The 16,898-nt window shown below is 22.3% G+C and overlaps 1 protein-coding gene across 4 annotated transcripts in view; it reads right to left on the bottom strand.

The window, feature by feature from the left end:
• LOC108002637 (protein neuralized) overlaps window positions 1-16,898 on the bottom strand; it is a 176,156-nt gene that overhangs the window by 11,708 nt on the left and 147,550 nt on the right. For 3 of the 4 annotated variants that reach the window (XM_017064455.3, XM_017064421.3, XM_017064437.3), the window contains exon 2: window positions 5,166-5,332. In XM_017064455.3, the coding sequence (XP_016919944.1) occupies window positions 5,166-5,332 (167 nt within the window). Of the gene's footprint in view, window positions 1-5,165; window positions 5,333-7,038; window positions 7,204-8,354; window positions 8,603-16,898 lie in introns of those variants that run through there. The other variant, XM_028669061.2, reaches the window with a different exon arrangement.

Raw genomic sequence — 16,898 nt, 5'->3', positions numbered from 1 at the left:
CGAAATTCAAGCTAGGAATTAAAATATTTAAAACCCAAAATTACTAAGATTCTATTAAAAGATATATCACATATATCACAATGAAAATATTAAATCAATGGCCTATAATTGACCATGAGAATTTATTTAATAGGTCATAGCTACCTGAACTTTGTGTTCTTAGAATTCTTATGACTTTCATTTTTTAAAATTGTCATTTTTAAAACATGCCAAAGAACATTTTTTCAATTTTTTAAAATTGGAGGAATTTGAAATAGAACTGATTTTTAAAATTATATCGTATTAAGAAATTTCTTTAAAATGAAAAGAATTGGAAAAAAGTTCAATTGATTTTTTTTGAAAATTACATTATATTGTTCTTAAAAAAAAAAAAAAATATTCGAATTTATCGTTTATTTTAGAGTTTAATCGGAGGATTTCGTCGTCAACGAGCCTTTTTCGCTACCAAGTTCGGCCATGTTATGTCACGAGGCTGAACGTGACGAAAATCCTAAAAGCGATAGTCAGGGAACAGTTAAATTACGAAATATCGAGTTCGAGTCGATGTTCTTTTTCCTAGAACTAAATGTCTCTGTTGGTGGCTTTGTCTTTTAAACGATTTACGTTTAAACCTTTATTTCAGGGTTTATGATCCTTCATCGCGAACTACAAAACTAGGAAATTAAAAAAATAGATTGTTTCGAAATGTTTCAAAGAAAAAATGAAATATTCTATTCTATTATTCTGATTCTATTTATAAATATTTCTAAATATTTCTATCTAGAATAGATAGAAATATTTATAAATAGAATCAGAAGTAGTAGAAGGAAGAACCATTCAAAGATCTTTTAATTACTACAATATTTTAAATTTATTTCTGAAGTTTAATAAATCATATATTTTTGAAAAGATATTTCATAAGAATAGTAAATTGCAATTAAATGAGTTAATAAATTCAATAAATAAATTATTCAATATTTGTTATTTAATTTTGATGAAAATAACTAATTTATTAATATGCATCATAAAATATTTATATTATTACTATTACATGTTTAGTATGATTATTATTATATTTATTTTGAATATTTATTTTGAATGTCATTCCAATTTACACAGAAATTTTCAATTAAGAAATAGACGTTTTCACAAATAGTTAGTATTTCAATTTATTATTTTCTAGAATATTTATCTTATTTTAAATTTATAAGAAATTATATATAATATAGTAAAATTAATATAATTATTTAATTATATTATATTATTATATATATTATATATATATTATTTAAATATTATTAATTTTATATTGAATCATTCTGTTTATGATAATTATGATAATATTTTATGTTTATGATAATATTTTATATATTCTTAATATTAAAAAATTTTTTAAATATGAAAACTTATAATTTCTTTTTCTCTAAATTAAAATTTAATAATAGAAAATTATAGTGAAGTAATAGATTTTCCTGATAAAGTAGAATTAAGTAAATATTGAACATTTTTTCACAATCAAGTTATAATGAGTCTCGTTTCTCGTTAAGGAAAAAAAATTTTAAATTTCATGATAAGTCGTGATGTAACATAATGATACTCAATTGAAAAATAAAAATAATTGACTAAATTGCTTCAATAAACAAATAAAATGATTATACTTCTAGTAATTTAAAACATAATTTTTAAGACCAGAGCACCGCAAATACCATAGTAATTCCTATTCTATCATTTTTATTAACTTTCAAATTCTAATCGAAGCTTATTAATAAATCTATCTGATATTATAATGTATTCTTCAAATTCCATTAATTACTTATTTTTTTGAATTGAATTTAAGAAAAAAAAAATGTGACAGAAAAAAAACAAAAAATTAAAATAATATTAGAATAATTTAAATATTTTACGTTTTAGAATTTCTTTTTTTTATCCTAAATTAAAAATTAAAAATTAAAAATTTAATTAGAACTGAATTTTTCAAATTTAATCAATACTGATTACTATATATATATAATACATATATGATAAATATATATATATATTAATATTTACTATGGTAAATATGTATATATATAATATTACAAAAAATAATTTTAAAAATCTAAACTCTGAAATTAATTTTCGTGATTTCATAATTTATTATATAAAGCCAATTCTACAGATTCATTGAATATTTGCAATACTGATTACATATCACAGACATGTAAATTTATGGATATCTGTGAATTTATTTGTCGAACAATGGTGTAAATATACACAAAATTTTAAAAAATATTCCAATATCATATTAATATTTAACAAATTTCAAATGGATGGTGCTAGTTTAATCATCAATGTTTTTAAAGCTCAATTTCTCTTATTTTAATGAGTTTTAAATTTTCAAAGCAAAAAAATCTTATTCTATTAAATAATAACAAAGTAAATATATTTTTAATAAAATTCCATTGAAATCCTAATTATAAAACAATAACAATTTAATATTTTACAATTGATACAAATAAATAAATAACAATTATTTTAATATAATAAAATCATAAAATAAAATAAATTCAAACAATAAATTCGTTTAGATTTCGTACAATAAGTGACGGTGAAAATTCCATATCCTCAAGGTATTTAGTGAAATCAACGAAGAGCCTTCGAATGATTCGCCCACGCTTTCCTTTACTTCGAGTGAAAACGAGTGAAAGATAAAAGGAGAGAGGAACAATCGTGCCACGCGCTTCCATTCTGAACTACGAATGTAAATCAGCTGGGTGAACTAGGGTGAACGGACCCAATTACTGAACAATCGAAGAATTTTTTGAAAATTAAAAAACATGAAATAAATATAATTAATATATTATATTTTTAAGATAAAACTTAAATTTTCGATTAGATATTAATGTATTGGTAAATTATCTTTCGAGAGTCAAAATAAATGCAAAAATTGATATATATAAAATTGTTAACTAAGATTTATTTATTAAGTTATAATAATAATTTAATTTCGTTAGAAAAAGTGAGATATAATACGGAGTATATATATAAGAGTAAGTATATAATAATATATAATAATATAATATGGAGTAAAATAGTTCTATCTTCGTTACACTCTCATGTTTCATCTTGCTTCATTTTATAAAAATCTCAATTACTTACTCAACTTAATTGTTTCAATAATAAATATATAATGGTATAATAAATATATATAATGGATAATAAATAAGTTTCGATATTTTAGTATATATCAATTTTTGTTTTTTTTTTGTTTTATATTCAGAATAATCTTTAATATCCTACGAATATTTTAGTCTTAATCCTATATATAAATTATTATAATATGATAAATAAAAAATCTACTTTCAAAATATAGAATAATAATAATAATTTTTCCATTTTCATCGTAAATAATATTAGGAAACTATAGTTAATCAAAGACTATTGTAACAATATAAAAATGTATTATAATATTAAAAATGATAAATATTAAAGTATTAAATTATAAATTTAATATGTTATGAAGAATTATTATATATTATGAAGAATTAGCAATAAATAAATAAAATATAACGATTAATTATTGAAATTCACAATCATTTTGATTAATATTTCTTTCATTTTTTTACAACTTATATAAAAAAAAATAATAAATGTAAATATACTTTCATTCCAATTGTAAAAATCAGATTAAATTAAACTATCTATATATATATTTAAGTCCTCATTTGAGAAGAAATCTAATCAAATTTAACTCAAAATTAAATCATCGATTCAAATAAATAACTCGGTTATTTCTTCAAGGTCAATTGTTTAACTGGTTTGAATATAGAAAATGCAAATGATGAAAGTCGTGAAGCGGAACAATTGTCACCTGATTCTCACAATTAACCACCGCTCTGGTGTATACGATTTACGGGCAGGCAACGAGGAAACGCGGGAAAAATGGTGTTTTCCACTACTGGGAAATATTTACAGCTCGAATCGATTAATTGCATCGACCTCGGTGACTGGTTGTGTTATGCGTGCTGGTTTGAACGTCGATGCTTGAGAATATTTGTTCTTGTGTTGACGTAATTGCGGATTTAAAGATCGACAGATTTTTAATTGCGTAATTATAATAGACAATAGTAAACAATTTTGTTTAAATTGTTTGGTAATCTGAGTATCTTTGAATATTTTTAAAAAATTTCTTAATGATTAGTATATAACAAATAGATTGTGGATAAATGATAAATAATACACATGAAAATAATAAATAAAATTTATACAAATATACAAATATGTTTTATTTGATCTTGTTTTTGAATTTTATGCTAGAATAATTCTGTTAAAAGCAATTGAATTAATTCTATTAATTATAAAACGAAATCAAACATTCTATATTCTATATAAAGAATGTCCATTAATAGTGTCGAAATATTCCATGAAAATATTGGAAAATTTTTAGAAAATATAAAATATCTGGGAAAATGAAGAAGGTAAAAAAATCAATCGTAAAACATTTTCAAACTTGTGTGTGCATGCATCATTTTAAAAATAAATAGATACCAAATTTATAAAGATTATAGTACATTAAAGAATTTATAACTCGAAAACAAAATTAAATAATATATATGTTTATATAATTATATTATATATATTTTTTTAATATTTCCATAGATAGATTTAAAAATTCAAAAGAATTTCAGTTTAAATTTTGTTTTTTATAAAATTATTTAATAATCTGGAATATTTTAATGTTTTTTTTATAAGAATTTTAATAATTAAGATTTGAATATGATTTTAGAATAAAGAAAAAGATTTGATTTATTTATTACTAGTAGATTTTTAATTTTGTTTTAAAAGATTTTGTTATAAATATTATAAATTATGAATTATAATTGTCTAATAATTTTTTACATTTAATAATTTAAAGTTTTTTTATATTTAATGATTTTAAAATAGATATAATAAAAAAACTTTATAAGATTTTAACTTTATAAGATATTAATGAGTATTTTGTCAAAATATTGAAAAAAAATTATTATAATTTTAGCAAATATAATATTAAATTATATTTATTTATAATAAAGAAGAAAATATTTGGCACATGTTAATGGTTCAAAGTATTTTAAAAAACTGTATAGTATCTATAAATTAAGATTTTTCATTGAGTATGTTTAAAAGTGTGTTATAACAAATTAATAATAATTTTTTATGAAATTTACCTTTTCTCCAACCCGCACGGCACGTGCGCTGAATGTGATGCCTCTACAAAAACTTTCGTATCTTCTGGCAATAGTCCCGCCATTGCAGAGTCTGATGTTCTCACCATGAACTTGATGGAACGTCAGTGGTGGCAGATTGTTAGTGCCTGCACTAGATGATCTTGGTGCTGTTAACAATCAAATAAATGTGACATGTTAATTTAATAATTTCAAAGACTTTATTAAGACTTATTTATAATAAATATAATTTCATAAAACAATTTTTAAATTTTAATTCTTTTTAAATTTCTCCAATATATTGTAAAATAATGTAAATATATGAGAAGAATATAAAAATATTATTTATAATATTTAATATAAAAATATTATTTTAATTATTAATTAAATACAATTAATGTTTTTAAAATTTACAATAATCGAAGAACTGAATTATATCATAAAATATAGTATACCAATATCGTATAATTAACTCTAATATAGAACCCATATAGAAATTGAAAGATATATTTATCAAAGAAGACTCATAATCTCCAACAGAAAACTAAAAAGGAACCGCTAGCGATCGATCCACATCATTATCTAATAATTACGAAATATGATTTGAATCAAATTACATGATTTCTTAACGAAATTCCAAATAATTGATATATCGCTCTGAAAAACACTAATTTTTAAAATGAACCTCAATTATTTTTAACTTCGACATAACTAATATATAACAAAAATTGATATGTTTGAAAATCAGATTTATGTAATAGCGAAACCAATTTTTAATTTCAATATACTTTGATTAGAGCTTGGAATTTCTTTTGTATTTTATCGAACATCAAAAAAAAGATGAAAAAAAAGAGAGTGAAAAAAAAAAGAGACAAAAGTCAAAATATAAACAAATCATTTGTTTTGTGATATATCAAAATATATTATTTTAATAGAGATATCTGCATATAGTAGTTATATTTGACAGAATTTGGAAAAATACAAATAGAATTTAATAAGATTTCGATATATTCTTATATTTTTCTATTATTCAATTTGAAATTCTGAGAGTATAAATATGAGCAGATATGTTAAATGCGATCGATTTGAAAATCAAGATTATTATAGTACGATCTATAATAAGTGTAAATTAACTAAATAATATTGATTGATTTGTATATTGTGCTTTTTTCTAAAGTTTCAAGTTCTTATCTGACCATAAAGTTTATATTATTCAATATGATATAGTTTAATTCATATATTTTTATTATCAATTACAAGTGTTTATGTTACAGCATGTAAACAGCATGTAAACAGTTTTCTATTGATGCATGCAAAAACGTATATAAATTGTATTGACTACGTGTCGAATAGTATAAACAGATCCTAAATTTGTTTATATATATATCTATGTCAAAACTAGTTCTAATATAATGATAAATGTTTATTTTATATTTGATTTTATGATTTATTTATTTGTACGATCTATATTATAAGAGAAGATAGAATAGAAATGTAATAGAAGCGAGTTTCCGAATAATACAAGAGTATCAAAATCTAGCTCGATGCCACCCGAATTTTTCCGATCCTTCCCGAAGTTTTCGAGACTTAAACAAGTTTAACCTCTAATAAAGCAGTCACGTAAATCGTTCTATGTAAGTCGTACGTAGTTATTCAACTTTTATTGTGTTTTTTTTCCAGAAATTCTATTATTGTAATTAAGAAATAATACGTAATAAGAGAAAAATTTTATAATAACCGGAAAATTTCTTCAAAGTAATTGGTCTGCATGAAACAAAAGCAGCCAAAGAGAGAGAAAGGAAAGTGTGGATACTATGCAGTAGATAGAGACCAAACATAGATGGAATTTGATCGAGAAACTGAAATGCAAAACCACCTCTCGTGGCAGCTCGAGCGTTTCCACTTCGGTATTTCATAACTCCGACTCGCCGATCCGGAATGCAGGAGTTCTGACAGGATATTCCCAGGCTACGTCCAGGATGTTCCCAGAATGGAAATGTGGCCATTTCAATAGTCCATGAGAGATTCGAAATCGATCAATCTTATTCGAAGTATAGAATAATTTTTATTTTTTAAACTGATAAATAACTTTTATATTTTAATATATATTTTTTATAAACATTGATTTTAGATACAATGTTTTCTTTAGGTGACGATCAATAGAAAATTTTTTGACTATATATAGATATGTATTTGAGAAGATTAGATTTTTGTAAATTTGTGATTTTATAAAAATTATATATTTATATATTTAGCTTTGATAAAATTTTTATTAAATTAATTTGATAAATTAGGCTTTAGAAATAAGTTGTTCTAGTAATAATGGAAGTGGGTCAAAATATATATAATACAATCCAGAATATATATAATATATATTCAATCTTTTATATTATATATTATTTTTTAAAATAATTTAATAATTATTAAAAATAGTTTAATTAAAGTAAAAATAATTAAATCGATTCAAAATAGTCTGAATTCAATGGTTGAACATTAATAGTATAAGTATTTGATACTAAAATTAATTTTTGTAAGTAATTTTTTATTTTAAATAAGAATGAGTAAATTCAAAGTAATAATTATTATTTTTGACTTATATTGATTTGTGATTGAATATTATTTAATGTTTAGTCTACTATATGAAATATAATTAATTATTTTTACTCCAATTAATTATTTTTTACTCCAATTAAAATAGACAAGACAAACATAAAAGGAAATTGATAATTTTGATTATACTCTACGTGCAACATTTAAGATAATGTTTTATCTATTTTGTTCAGAGTACAACTAATTATAATTCAACAAATGAAATAAGATAACTTAATTAAATGATAATATAATTAAAGTTCATTTAATACTATTAAAATATGACATAATTAACTTTTAATAAACTAATAACTTTTAATAATAAAAATTATCAAGATTATTTCTCTTAAATATAAAATGTATAAATAAATAAAAATCTAAATTACTCTAAATTTTTCAAATACAAATATATATATATATTTCAAAAATATACATATTCTTTTTTTTTAAATTTATATTAAAAATATTTACAAACGAGCAATGACTCTTCACTCATTGATTTAATATGATTGACAAATATAATATTATTTAATATTTCACGAATGAAAGAAAAAAAAAATAAATGAATAAAATCCTTATTATCAAAATTAAAATAATCCTTACGATTTAAAAGATATTATAAAATTACTAAAAAATCACTAAATTCTTATCACAAAAATTCTCACAAAAACCAATTTTTCTACATAAACATAATCAAAACTATAAAATTAGAATCAATCACACAATTTTAGAAATAAAACAAATGAAAAGTAGATCAACTAACAAAGGATTTTAACAGACGAAAAAAAAAGAAATAAAAAAATCTGGGAACTAATGTGGACCACAACCGTCACGAGCGGCAGCCCAGTTCCGACTGACTATCGATATGCGCACGAAAGCGGTGCGTATCGCCTTCATCGTACGTGCGCCACGCACCGGAAACCGCACGCTACTCGAGCGGAAGCAGCCGCGGCATAAGGAGTATCGGCCGATACGCTTTCTCCGGGAGCGGATGCACGCCGAAAAGCGCCGTTAACAATGACGGGAAACGTGCGCCACTCCTCGACTTTTGCAGGTTTCCGCCGTGTCCTTATGTTCTACTGCTCGTATGCAAATTTTTCTCTGTAATTCGTTTTGTGGTTACCATTTGTTTTGATTAGATATGATACTGACTATCATGAAATGTGAAAAACAATGTAAAAAGGATTTCCATTGTTTTTCACATTGTTTATTTGATTAAGAAATAGTGATAATGGTTGTGTTTCAAATTATTAGAATTTTTAAATTTCTTCAAATTCGAGTGTTTTCGATTTTTAATTGTGCATTTAAAATTAAATTTTATATGATTTTATTATTGTTGGAATTATAATAAAATGTTTATACTATTATGTATAAAATATTTATTATAGTTTTAAACAATAAAATTATAAATATTTATACTATATAATATTATAAATTATTATAAGAATTTATGCATAATTTTTACAAAATTGATTTTTTAAATAAATAAAGTTCTTCATTTAATAATATACAATATAGATAATATAATTTAATAATATTTTTATTAATTCACCTTATTTTTATTCTTAAAATCTCAAATTATTTTTTATACATTAATTTTTTTAATTCATCATATAATAATTTTACCAAAACGATCCTTTATGAATACTACTCGAACTTAAATATAAATATTTTCTTTTTGAAAGAAATATCATATTCACTTTTCAAAATAACTACAATATAAAATTTCAAAATTTCAACAAACGAATCAAAAATCATTATTCATATTCCATTTTTTGATATTTATTATATATTTACGTAGTTAATTCATGATTTTATCAGCCAACAGAGACAGCATAAAAATTCCATAGAAAACCTTGGAAAAAACTTGCGCCACAATTAATTCGAGTTGCAATTAATTCGCTAACGAACCGAAACCGCGGTTCCAGTTTCTCGATCAATCGAAGCAGTTACGATTCATGGATCAGCAGGCAAAAATAACAACGCGAACAGATATCAGTTTCTCACGGTCTTACCAATAGAAGACTAATATAGAACCAGTCGAATGATTTTAATTTCTAATTCGTTTGTCATTCTGGCGCAAACAAAGTTTTTATATTTCTTTTCCAAGAAGTACCGTTACAAACTATTTTTCCAAGATTCAAAGGGAATCCACGATCGATAATCGTTCTGGAAGAAACGATCGCGTGCAACCCTTTGAACGATTGTTCCGCTTTTTCTTCCTTAATTTCCAATACAGAGGAATTGCGTTTTCGTGAGGTAAAATTGTTTTGGTGAGAAAGATTTTTATTGAGAGAATTTATTTTGATTTATTTTGTTTGTTTCATTCTTTTAAGCGTGTTTGTTAGTTTTCACGAGAGAGATACTAGATATAAGGAATGTTGTTTTGTTGAAACAGTTTGGTAAAGTTTCGAAAGCAAGATTGAGAGTGGATTGCTGGCTAATTGAGAGTTTCGATATCTGAGGATGCAGTTATTGGTAATTGGTTGCAATTTGAAAACTTGAAGCGTCAAGGCTTTCAACCGATATTGAAGAATTATAGAGTGTATATACATTTTAGAGAAAATTTGATTTTTGAATTATTTTTATGCGATTTAGAATTTGTGACCTCTGTGTAATTAAAAGTTTTTCTTTATATTTTATTTTTCTAAAAATAAATATCATTTTGATTTTATATAATAATCGTGTGAAAAAGATTAATGTGTTTTTGATAGAATTTTAATTTTATTTTTTATTTTATTCTTATTTTAAAGTGAAATTTTAAAATGGATATTTTACTGATAAATTTTAAAGAAATTTTCTAAAAATAAATATCATTTTGATTTTATATAATAATCGTGTGAAAAAGATTAATGTGTTTTTGATAGAATTTTAATTTTATTTTTTATTTTATTCTTATTTTAAAGTGAAATTTTAAAATGGATATTTTACTGATAAATTTTAAAGAAATATTTTTAAAAAATTATTTTGAATATCAACATGATATCTTATCATTATTCAATAATTTATTTAAATTTTTTGTTCCTTTTAAATCATATCTCTGTGAATTTATTTATAAATACAGGATGTATTTATATCTGCATAAAAGAGGATAATTTGTTTCCGGTTAATTAGAATTCTATTGTTTTATTCTCTTACTAAACTCTCACGATTCTATAATATCACAGATATTTATCGATATATCGACAATGGAGTACCGTTAATATCGAGAATGTATTTATCGACGATTTATAAGAAATATTCTTTTTATAAAATTCACAAATCAAAACGCATTTTTCAAATTTTACTTATATATTCATTATAAAAAATTGTTAAAAAGATAACCAATATCATTCAACAGTTTTTGTTAACTTTTGCAATATCTAATTAAAATACACAAAAATTATACAAAATCTCTTTTTTTATAAAAAGTTATTGAAGATACAAAACAATAATTTGTATATCTTCAAAAAATATAAAAAGACAAAAGTTATATAAAAAAAATTCTAATAAAATTTTTTTGTTTAAATTAAAAATTTAATTAAAAATTATATAGAATATTTCAAATTACAAAAAATTGTCAAAGGAAAACCATGGAATCTCTTACATTTACGATTCTTCTAAATTTGCAATTTCTCCAAAATAATTCACGAAGAAAATTCTAATTAAGTCCTTTCAATAACTAAAAATATTTCAAATTTTTTAAGTTATGAAAAATTACTCAATTTTTCTTGATTCTTCTAAATTTACAAAATCCTCCAATTACAACAAAATAATATTTTCAGGAGGAAAATCTTAGTCAAATCTCTTCATCTTTGCTTCATCATTGTTATTAACGGCCCACACGAGACTCGTACTACTTCACAATGACTGAATTCCGCCGGATGGACGACAGTTGGCGCGCGACGACCGCTCGATTTCACGCGGGAAACGAGCAAAGATTCGAATTCAACGGGACATCAGACGGCGGTTGTTGTCGATTCTTGGACGATTATCCACGCCAAGGTGTGTTTCCTCGACGCGGTTTCCTAGTCTCAATCGCAATTCACCGTGGGAATACGGAGATATGTACCGTTGCATCTCTTCGTCGTTCTCGTTCCCGCCAAACCAACCGTGATTCCATTTAGCTCTGGTAATTGTCGCCTCCTTGTGGTCGAGGGTGGTCCATACGAATGGAACACGACGAGCTTTTCCTCGATCTAACCGTGGATTAGTAATACAAGAACGAGACACGCGTCGGTGATGAAACCAGTGTAAATTGCGGAAGAGGATTATGAAGATCGTGGAAATAAGATAATAGTATTGTAACTTGAAGATAACAAAAAATTAGGATAGAATTGGATATTTACTAAAGATAAGATTAGCGTTTTTTTTTTATGATATATAGAATTATATGATATATAGAAATATTAATTGTAATTTTATATATTTAATTTATAAATGTAATTAGAGTAAATGGTTCGTTTGACAATCATTTAATTTATTAAAACAATTTGAAAATTTGAAAATTTTTAAATATATATTTCGAATGTATTTTTTAATTTTCTTTGCATTAAGATTTTAAAGAATTTTTTTTTCGATAAATTACAAAAATTATGTTTCAGTAATAAATGTTATTTTTATTTCAACAATTATCAATTGTTAATATTTTAGAATATAGAAATATAATATTTTTAATATTCGTTTTTATACTATAATGAAACAGAATCATTATTTTATTAGTCATTAAATAATTATCAATTTTTAATATTGTCTATAATAAAAATGGAAATTATATTATTTCATTGTGAGAAAGTTTTTTGTAAATAAAGACTTTAAATTTTAAAATTAAACTTATCTTAAAAATGTAATAATAAAAAATGTAGCTTTATATATTTTTAATTCTTAATAGTAATCTTGATTTATATCGGAATTAAAATTTCATTCTTGAAAATTTTATTTCCTTCAAAAAAATTTTTATTTTTGCTGAAATTATTAAATATATCTATTTAATTGGATAAACGATTGTAAATGAAAAATAAGTATTCTAGAATTTTTTCAGAAATTCTGAAAAATTATAAATTATAAAAAAAAAAGAATTATAGACAAATTTAAAATTTTCGAAAACTCAAAATTACAAAAAATATCCTTATCGACCAAGCGTTAAAAAATTAACTTAGATTATTTATTCTATTCAAATATTCTATTATTTTCCTTAAAAGAAAGAAAGAAAACAATTTTTATTCTACATTTATTTTTGTGTATTACAATTTATCATATATTCTCTATATTATTTCATATATCCTCTATATACGTATATAATAAAAAAAATATATTACTCATCGTTAGAAGATATATTTCAGTATCAAAGATTCAAATAAATTGATTTTAAAATTGATCGTCAATCAATTGATGAATTTTAATGATTATCAAAGTTATTGTTTATCATCGTGAATTCGGTCTCTTGAACTCGATTCTATCGATCTCAATGATTGATATGAAAACGTGAACGCCGTTATATAATAAATGTAATATAAAAAACACACGCTTTGTAATACTATAAAAGTATAGAAAATCTCGTATAACAAGAATCGATGATCCAACGCTCGATAAAGAATGTTTTTTCAATTGCTTAACGAGATTTTGTTTTATAATTGGTATTAACTAATAATTAGTGCTTATTCAGTGTAACATGTAACTAATTACTTAAATATTGTGTTATGAATTTTCTCTTATATTTTCTTTTATAAAATATTTTTATTAATTTCTATTCTATTTCAATAAAATTTTATTTTTTTAGATATTAATATCTTTTATTCAATTTAGTTTATTTTTTTTTATATAAATTTTGTTAATAATTTTATTTTATAATTATTCGATTTTAAAATTAATCTAATTTTAATGTTATGAGAATTTGTAATATTTAAATAAAAATTTGTAATATTTCAATGGAAAGAAATAACAGTGTAAAAATATAAAATAGTGTTAATTTGTTATATGAGTATTTTTGTAAAAATTGTTTTGTTAAACGACATAAGAAAATGAAAGGAACAATATCTTGCGGTTTAATCTCAGATTAACCGCAATCTCGATTAACATCTATTTAACATAGAAACCGCTGAATCCAGTTTTCTTAATCGGTCTATGAAATTAATTTATCATCTTAGTTGATATGAAAGTACTTGTTCATTGATAGTTTTTAATGATTACCAATTTGTTTTCATTAAGTAGTCTAACATTTTATATGTATTTTTTAAGTTAATTCTGATATATTATATATGATATATGATTCATATGATATATTTAATATATTATTTCTACATCTGTTATTTCTATATTATACATTATCTATTAAATTTTTTAAATAATATAATTATAATCTTGGTTTTATAAATTTGTATTTTTCAACAAATATTTTTTATTAGATTAAATATGTATAGATATATATTATTATTTGAATAAATATAATAATTGCAATTATTATTATTATATTATATACTTTTTATATGTATAATAGCATTCTTATAGAAATTGAAAACATTCAGATTTAATTAAATCATAATTTTTGTACTATCATTAATAAATTTATAAATGATATATGTATAATATATTACATATTTTTGATTATATTATACACAAATGATTAAAATCTGAAAACAATTAAATATATATAATTATATTGCTATTTGAATAAAAATTAATATTAATTTTAAAAATATAGACTTTTTATACCATAAAAACAATACATCTAAATCAAATTTAACTTCATATTTCTCATATTAAACTTAAATTAAATTGTATTTATTTTAATAATTTGGTTTCTAATATATTATATATAACTTCAATTTGTTAATAAATCGTGCTATATATAATAAAACGAACCATAGAAATTATATTGAATAAAAATTAAAGAAATTGACAAAAATATTTATATTTTTTAATAATCATTAAAATAAAAATTCCAAATTTGTTAAATTCTAATTTGATAATTTTGATTTTCCAATATTAAATTTGAATTAGATTCATTTTATATAGAATACAATTTTCTATATAATATACTTAACTTTATGTATTCTGATGATAAATGGTATATAGAAATAAATCATTAGAATTATATTAAAATTAAATAAAAACTAACATTAATTTTGTTAAAAATATAATATATATTTTTTAACAATCATAAAAAATTTATTAAAATTAATTTAACTTAAATTTTAATTTTGTTTTAATTTTGAATTTTAATAATAAATTTGAATTAAATTAGATTTATTTTACATAAAATATAGTTTACTACATAATGTATACAATTTCAATACTTTACATACGTACACAATTTCACTATTTGATAGTAAATTATGTAAACAGACGAATCGGAACAATATTACCTGAATAAAAATTAATATTAATTTTGCTAAAAGTATTTATTTTTAATAATTGCACAAACAAAATCTGAAACTAATTTGATTTGATTTGATAGTTCGAATATTAAATCTAAATTAAATTGAATTCATTTTATATAGAATATACTTTTCTTTATGATATATATAACTTCTTGTTATTTTACATAATGTAAGTATACAACTTCACAGTATTCTATATACCGAAGATAATTTCACAGTACTCTATATAATACTCTATATAACATACTTCACGGTACTCTACTACTATACTATACATTATATTCCTACCTATATTCATAGTATTGTATATAATGTACACAACTTCGTAACATAACCTGATCATGTAAAGAAACAATCCACTATGAAATCTGTAAATCATAGTGATCACATTTGATCGATCACGTTGTAACGAGGCCATCTCGAGTCCCGATTTCGCGACCGCGGATCCCGAAGCTTCGTGACCCTGACAAATTACGATTTCTGCAGGTGATTGCAATAAAACCTAGTTAATTTTTACATGGTTACATTACTAGCGTGTTCACTCTTGGATGAAATTGAGCTACGTTCTGGAACCGGTTGCCGCGAGCTCGAAGACGAACTGAATCGATGATTCTAGACACGCGTGCGATCTTTCGAGAAATCGATACGTATAAGAGATGAAACATTCGATTCAGGAATATGATTAATACTTTCTTTTTCTTCTGGAAGATTTATGAAACATTTATTGGAAAGTAAATTTTAATGGAATTGAAAGAAGCTTAGGGAGGTAAATATAATTCATTGAAGGAAATTTTTGCAGATGTTGAAATTGAATTATTATAATGATTGCGAATTAAATTTAATTATTTTGAAAAATAATTTTGAAAAATAAAATTTTTAAACAATTGTAATTTTCTAGAATATTGGATTAAATAATTGATATCAAACAATTTATCATAAAAATCAAATTAAAATTTGTAAATTGATTCAGCATAATTGGCGGATTGTTAAATGAACAAATGACCAAGAGGTCAGTTGTCGTTGAATTAACGGTATACCAATGGGAAAGAAAGCGTTTGGCAGGTGAAAGTGAGTAAGAAAGCATAACAAAGACACGCTTTGCTGTCTGTTGATTTACCAGACTATAATTAATGTTCCACGATGAAACGAACGAAAGGTATATTTTACGTTGATCTGATTTTCGTAAGAAGAATGTTTTACTGATCTACTAGGAAATCTTCTGGGAACTATTAACATAAAATTTTAACATCAATAGTTGATGTTTCTTTTGTATTTAATGATGATATAAATTTAAATAACGAAATTCATATCTTTCTTTTAATTTCAAACGATTTTTGTCGTTTTTTTTTTGTTTTGTTTCAATTATAATCTTAAATTATACCATATATGTGTATTTATATTTTATAATAGAAATTAAATAAATTAAAATCTTTTGTATCTAATATTTTAATCTAATATCTTAAAATTTAATTAATTGTTTTTTTTAATTTAAAATTAAAAAAGATTCGTTTAATTATTTCTCTAAAAATATTTATCGTTTATATTTTTATTTGAATAACAAATAAAATTTTCTTAATTATTATTATAAAATATAAAAATTATTACATGTAATCTAAATATGAAATCAACATGAATGATTTTAATAAAACTTTTTAAGCATGAATTGCTTAATATTCATTAATTAGCATATTCTCACTAAAAACATCTCAGAAATTTTTGCACACAAATATTAAATAATCGCAAAATTTTTTTTACGATAAAAAATATAATAAATTAAATAATTACTTAT

The sequence above is a fragment of the Apis cerana genome, linkage group LG12 (assembly GCF_029169275.1).
Source record: "Apis cerana isolate GH-2021 linkage group LG12, AcerK_1.0, whole genome shotgun sequence".
Classification (NCBI taxonomy): domain Eukaryota; kingdom Metazoa; phylum Arthropoda; class Insecta; order Hymenoptera; family Apidae; genus Apis; species Apis cerana.
The sequence above is the reverse complement of the archived record's forward strand: the minus strand, read 5'-3'. Positions and strand labels throughout refer to the sequence as shown.